We start from the raw sequence: 7,214 nt of genomic DNA on the forward strand, positions 1-7,214 counted from the left end.
CTCTATAATCATCACAGGGCTTGGACTTTAATTTCTGCAAATAGCCTCAGCTGGATGATTTTATTTATTTATTTCTGGATGTGCAACATTTTATAAATGATTAGCTTTCTGCAGGGTTTGATTTAGATTCTGTTAACTCTCTGCAGTAGGTATGTATGTAAATTGATTTGGAGAGTAAGGTCAAAAGTCTTCTAAGTTATACAAATGAACCAGACATTCAAATAATGATAATAACAATAATCATAATAATAATAATAATAATAATAATAATAAAAATACCAATGTCTACTCTCCATTTTAAGGTCAAGATCAAGCTTGACATTCTTGAAATCAGATGCTAACTCGATGAAATATTTTGCTGAAAAGACATTAAATTATACAGTGGAACCTGCAGATGTAAGGAAAAGAAACCCACAAACGGTACAACTGTGGAATACATGTATTTTCTTTTCTGCTCAGTCAGTGAAAAACGATCAATGTTTGAAGAAGTGGAAGAATCAAAGACCAACAGCCTATCTGACCTGCATAGAGCCCCACTGTGGGGTATAATGCAGCATTGTACACCCGTTACTTAAAGACCCATTCATGGAGACACCAAGTAAATGCATAGGAGCGTAAAATGGGAGGTTTGGGGTTAGATCTACAATCTGGGCCCCGCTTTTTTTTTTCATCCAATTAAACAAATCACACACAAAAGACAGGGGATGAATGTGTTTCCGTTAAAAGAAATACAAACCAGAAGGTTTTATTTTTTTTTTCATAGCCTCTGTTTGTCTCTCCATAAAAATAGTGTTCCTCAAAATAAACTGGTAAAACAAAGTCAATGTAGGCAATGGAAAAAGCTCCGGATATCAGACAGACATTCATTGTGTTTAATGTCAATCCTTTTTTTTTTCCCTTTCTCAAACCAGAATGGTCCGCAAAGCCCTGTATCATCGCACCACGTGTCATTTCCGCTGAAGAATTAGCATCAGAATGAGCCCTTGCAGAGACAAGTCAGGCAACTGCTGTAATGCATTACTAAATTAGCCCTAAACACTACACAAGCTATTAAGAAGCAAAACGTAAAAGGGAGAGAAACACAACAGAATGCAACCCAGAAACAGAACAAAGTATTTGAACAACTGCTAGCCTGTGCGTCATTATCATTTGATGTGTTTAGATTAAAAAAAAAAAAAAAAAAAAAAAAAAAACACTCACAGTATGACATCAGCAAACACAGGGTTAAAATCGAAGCTGCACAAAATGTACTGCAGTCCAAAAGCATTTGTCTCTTGGCTACTGAACAGCACACGCTCGATCTGTGCCATCACATCACTATCCTTACAAAAATGCTTCAATCTGGACACATTTGACTTGTATGTCCTTTTTCCCCCCTCCACTCGTTTGTCAAGAAATACCGATTTATTGCATATTGTATTTGGCACAGGAAAAATTAAGCTTTCGTCTGTGTGGCTGTGATCAGAAACCATAAAGACTCATTTTTTTTACTGCATCCTAAATATGGTCCAAAAACTTCCTTTTGTCACTCTCATTCACTAAAATCATTCTTTGAACAGAGGTCACCTGTTATTAGAAAATAGTGTCAAATTTCTTTTTTTTCTAATAGAATCTGCATGTCTTACCACTTTCTGATAGTCTCATGTACGTATATAGATATATAGATTTGTATTCTTTTCAGTGATATACTTATGTATAGGCATGTACAAGAAATTAGAAGTATCTCTGCCTTGCACTTCTGTACAAAAGAAAGGTACCATGTTTTTTTTTTTTCTTTGTGCATTCGACGACATGGACAAGAGGTTCGGGCAGAGTCAGAGACAAATCCCAGGAGGAACATTATTCAGATTTGGGTCTCTTGAACCTTCTCTTTCCCATGAGTAGTCTTAATGATATAAGGATCCGCTATGGTGCTGATGTGGCTGTGATGCTGTCTGGCTGAACGATGCAGAGTGTTGTTCTGGGTCCAATGGGCTGCGTAAGCCCCTTGGCGAGAGGACGACACAAAACCAGGCTTAAAAGTGTTGCTGTTGTGTTCCACTAAGGTAGGCAATACCAACCCCGTCTCCTCTGAGCCACTAGATCCAGAAGAGGGCGGTACTGGAGGAACTTCCTCCTCCATTTGGATGATCTCTATGGTCCTGGCCGCGGCCACTGTGCTCCTCTGTTGATGCCGCTTACGCAACTTATAGAATGCTATTAACATGGCCGCTGCCAACAAGGTCACAGCAACAAAACAGCCAATGATAATTTTTGTGGTTTTCATGATCTCATCCAGGCTAGCAGCAGGCCCGCTGGGGATTCTTGCAGTGGGGATTGACACCTGCCTTGGGGTTTGCGTGTTTTGGAACAGCACGGTAGGGGTGGAGATGAACACAGGTTTGAAGACAGAGGGCGAGGCAGGGGAAGTTGGCTTGGGTTTGGGGGCTTCTTCCACAGTTGGCTCCAATACCTCCACGGTTACGGTAGTAAAGTAGGATAGATTTGACGTATTGAGTTCGGCATTAGTGACATTTAGGTAAGCCGAGGCGTTTGAATTCCCGGCCATGTTGCTCACCATGCAAGTGTAGACGCCTGTGTCTGATGGCAGAACATTGGAAAAGTTTAGGGTTCCGTCATTAAGCACAGATATCCGTGGGTGAACCGAACCGTGTGTCAGTACTGTCCCACTGGGGAGAAGCCATCTTACAGAGCTCATGGCAGCTGTGCGACACTTGAGTTCTGCCACCCTCGCCGCTGAGATGTTCAAATCTCTCGGAGCGTCAAGTATGAATGGTGCGGAGCATTGAAACGTGGTCTGGTCCACCTCCACGAGGTATCTCCCTCTCATGTGGCCAGGGATATGGCAGCGTCCACAGCAGGTGGAATTGGTGGGAATGTACTCTCTGAGCCACCAGGAGAGCCACACTACATCACAGTCACATTTCCAGGGGTTGTGGTGCAGATGTAGCTCCACTAAATACTGAAGGGGGGTGAAGAGGTTGTGGGGGAGAGATGACAGATTATTATGAGCCAAGTTCAACTCCACCAAAGCTGTGATGTCATCAAATGCATTCCTCTCAATGGTGGTGATAGCGGAGTTCATAATCCACAGTTTGCGTAAATTCTTGAGCCCGTGGAAGGCGACGGGTTTAAGTTCAGGGAAAACATTCTCTGATATTTCAAGCTCCTCCAAACCCACGAGGGGCGAGAGATTGGGAAACTCCCTTAGGTTGCAAATGCCCAAATTGAGGTATTTGAGGTTATGGAGACCCTCAAATGCCCCGTCGGAGATGTACTCCAACTTTCTCAGCTCTCCGAGATCGAGCCTCATTAGAGAGGGGACGCGATTGAAAGCGTATGACGGGATGCTCTCGATGGGATTGTTCCTCAGCCACAATTCTCTTAGCTTTGACAAGTACTCAAAAGCTCCACTGGGTATGACCGTAAGCCTATTGTCAAACAGCTCCAAAGTGTTAAGACTTGTCAGGCCATTGAAGGCCCCCACTTCAATCTGTCTGATAGCATTCCTGCCCAACTGCAGCACCTCCAGGTGATGCAGGTGCCTGAACGTGTCAGCCTGTATGATCTCTATGCTGTTTTCCATCAGGTTAAGGTACCTGGTGTTGGCTGGGATGTTAGGAGGAACCCGAATCAGACTTCTGCGGGTACACACCACCTTGCTGAGCTGGTTGGTGCAGGAGCACATGCCTGGACAGTTCTGCGAGCCGGCTGAGCCCAGTGTTGGGCTGCTGGACTGGCACATACTGAGGGCAGGTACCATGAGGGAGAGCACGGCAAGCAGGGCTGTGTTCCAGGTAGGCTGCACACTAACCTGGCCCAAAGGACTCATGATGTGGAGGGCACATTATTCTGCATGTTGGGGGGAGATGGCACACACCAGAGGATGTATCACCCTAGCCTGGCTGGAGCAACTTGACGCTCCCGAGTTCCATCGACAGTGCAGGAAGATGCTGCATCAAAATGGAATGCGCCAGAAGCAGAAATAAGAGAGAGAGAGGTGTAAAGAGATTAGGACAAGGGCTGAAGAGGGAAAACATCTAAATAAGCTTCGATAGGAATAATAAAGACTTACCTCATTAGTGTGGGAATCGTTTTCGTCTCGTTGATTTATAATGTTCGTCCATGGGTCAGTGTGGCAGGATTTACTTGTCTTACTTTGCCTCTCAGAGTGAACGATTTGGCCTTTGATTGGCTGATGGTACAAAATGGCTCCTGGTCTTGAGGACTGAGGACTAATGGGATACAGGTAAGGCCAAAAAGGCTTGCCAGGTATGTGGATCTCTGTTGTCCCAGATCACCCTACCAGGCCCAAGACTCTCAGATGTAAAATTGATGTATGGTCAATTTCACTGGGTTGGAAGAGGAGAGTAAAAGTCAAAAATCAAATAAAAAATAAAAAAATCACTGGCTGGCCATCTCCTGATCCATGATGGTCACCTTGTTTGGTGGCAAGACCTCCCTCAGTGTGACTTTGCCAAGGGCTCCGAGGCTGGTGATTAGCCCTGTTGTGACAGAGACTGAGAGACAGAAAAAGGCTAAAGAACTCCGGGCACAATCATCCCCCTCATCCTCCTCCTCTGTTCCTCTTCTTCTTTTCCTCTGCGCTTCTCGTGCCTCCTCCCAGCATCGGGCTGGCCCGGTCAGAGCAGCTGCAGGCTGCCGTGTGCACAGTTAGCAGTAATCCGTCTATTCCTCCTCAGGGAGGGGGTGGTGTTGGTGGTGGGAGAGATGTTAGTGGTGCTGGTGGTGGTGCAAGGGGGGTGGAGGTGGTGTTGTGTCGGTTGTAGAATGGGGATGCGCTGCACTGCCGGTGCTTGGCAAAAGGCTGTTGAAGAGTGAGCGAGAAAGCGAGAGGGAGCGCTCTTGTCCTCAAGAGCAAAAAAAAAAAAAAAAAAAAAAAGAGACAGAGGATGGATGTGTGACAAAGTCGGCTCCGTATCCGTAAACGGCGATCGAGGAGTCCTCCAAGCACACGCTGGTCCTCCTTTTAGCGTGTCTCCTGCGGTCGTCTTGCTTAGTTGATAGTTTTCCTCCGCTGAGGCTGGCTGAGGTAGGAAGTTGTGTTAGTTGGCCATGTGTGCGGCTGGCTGGCTGGCTGGCTGGCTGGCTGGCTGGCTGGCTGGCTGGTGGACTACTGCAGTAGCCCGACTAGAACAGTGAGAGGGAGAGAGAGGGAGAGAGAAAGAGAGAGAGAACTAGTGACAGATCAAGAGCAAGGGGAAGATAGAGTGCGCAAAAGAGAGAATATGGGAGGGAGATTGAGAGGAGGCGGCGGCATGCGAGCGCTCAACAAGGCAGCCCACCGTCACACACAAGCGGGCGGCAGCGGCATCCTAATCCCAGTCTTCTCTTCTTGTTTATGCTCCAATCTCTCCCCCCCCTCCTCTCCACCTCCTCCTCCACCACCTCCATGTGTGTTGCAGGCAACTAAGATCTCTGCCCCCCTCCCTTTGTCCTTCAGCGGGAACGTGAATGTACTACTGACGCACTCCTCTCAGCTGCTCAGGCTGCCTCAGAGCAGTGCATGGGTTTGATGCAGTCTTCTTGTGTATTAACACATTAAAACGCCCCCCCCTCCCATGTACCCCTCCCTACATGTCTTTATTCCCTCCTCCCCTTACCTGTGCCAAGCTCCTCCTCCTCTGACTCCTCTTCTTTCAAATTGAGGTAAAAAAATAATAAATCCTCCCTGTTTAGATGGAAAGATTGAACTCTGTGTCAAGAGGTGTCTTTCTGCAGCAGTGCACCTGCGTTTTCCCACTCTCTTGCTGGGCTCGCGTATCACCCCTTCCCTCTTCTTTTTTTAATGCAAAGGGTGCGTCTGTGTACTGTATGTACAGCATGTGCCCGTGTTGGGTCGAGGTTGGGGTGGGGCGGAGGGGTGGGGGTATGGTTTGGGACATTACAGAGGCGTAGGAATGCTGACTCGGCTGCTCTGGCTCTGTTGGGCAGTCTTCTCTTCAGGGAGAAGGAAGACGAAAGCACGCTGTTATCTCCGCCAAAGATGAGAGAGGCACGGTGAGTGAAAAGAGACAGAAGAAAGGAAAAAGAGGGCGAGAGATGGGGCTGAAGTGCATGACATGGACTTTGGTGAAATACAAATATATGAAACCAGGTTCTAAAGTAAGGTCGAAAAACTAAATGCTCTACATTTTAAATGACCCAAATAATGTTTTTAACATTCTTGAATAGTTAACACAAGTGTGTGGATGCTTTTCAACCCCAATTATAGTCCCAGTGTTAGTTTGTAATTGATTTTTGTGTTTCGTAAAAGCTCACATTACTTGTCACACTTTATATCCTATCCAAGTTTTACAGAGAGCTTCTTGCAGTTGATTTCAATGGATTTTGCGCACACTGACCTCCGATAACTACATGCCCTGTACACCACATGTTTCTCTCTATGTTGAATTGAAAGGAACGAGGAGAGCCGCTTTCATTAGCCGGGAGTCGGCTGCGTTTCTATCCCACAACTCTGCAAACATCCTCTTCTACCAGAGCAAAGAATGTCAAAATACCAAAAAGAGAGCAAACTGCACCCACTCGCAGAGTTAAACTGCATATTGCGCTAGACTTGCTGGGCACAAAAATAGGGCCCTAAATTGTCCACAGTTGTAAATGTGAGGATGAATAGTTGTTGCTGATGTGTGATTGACTGGCAAACAGTCCAGGGTCCAAGGTCACCCTTAGTGGTATCGAAAATAGATGGCTAGAGGTGCAACATGTCGTAAATTGAGATTCCGCAAAAAAGCAAATCATAACGCTGAATAGTTTATGACAGGAGGTCTAATCAGAATGTAAACAACACCCGTAACAAGAACTGGTTGTTTTGTAAAAGTACTGCTGCTACAAAACTCAACCACTCAACCACTTCCGGGTTGAGTGAACGCTGGCGCGTCTGGCTGCCGCTGCTCACCCGCTAGTATTCTTTTTTAGCGTTTGTTTTACGGGTTTTTTTACGGTTTTTTTTACGGTTTACTCTCGTCATGGGAGAAACCCTCCTCTCCTGTCGCAATTCGTTGTGGTTTTGGACCGTCGGTCGTCGCACGGTTGTCCTCGGTCGCGCTGTCGCGGCATCCTGCCTGTTCGGCTTTCGGACGGTGCTCCGTGCCTGTTCCGCCCCTCTGCGCCTGTGGTGTGGGTCGACGGGGCCTGTGTCTGGGCTACGCTGCTGTGGACCGTCCTGTCGCTCCTCCGTCTGCCCGTGGGGG

At 46.6% G+C, this 7,214-nt stretch overlaps 1 protein-coding gene across 1 annotated transcript; it reads right to left on the reverse strand.

The window, feature by feature from the left end:
* Positions 1-424: 424 nt before the first annotated feature.
* Positions 425-5,353, reverse strand: lrrc4.2 (leucine rich repeat containing 4.2). The gene is made up of 2 exons (XM_019888422.1): positions 4,076-5,353; positions 425-3,953 (listed from the first exon to the last, which is right to left on the reverse strand). Exon 2 carries the CDS (start codon positions 3,830-3,832, stop codon positions 1,844-1,846), a length of 1,989 nt encoding a protein of 662 aa, XP_019743981.1. The 5' UTR covers positions 3,833-3,953; positions 4,076-5,353; the 3' UTR covers positions 425-1,843.
* Positions 5,354-7,214: the final 1,861 nt, after the last annotated feature.

Source organism: Hippocampus comes, unplaced genomic scaffold, assembly GCF_001891065.2.
Source record: "Hippocampus comes isolate QL1 unplaced genomic scaffold, H_comes_QL1_v1.1 scaffold112, whole genome shotgun sequence".
In the NCBI taxonomy this organism is placed as follows: Eukaryota; Metazoa; Chordata; class Actinopteri; order Syngnathiformes; family Syngnathidae; genus Hippocampus; species Hippocampus comes.

Coding starts and splice junctions, on each gene's coding strand:
- lrrc4.2 (XM_019888422.1), bottom strand. CDS start 3,832: ATGAGTCCTTTGGGCCAGGTTAGTGTGCAGCCTACCTGGAACACAGCC.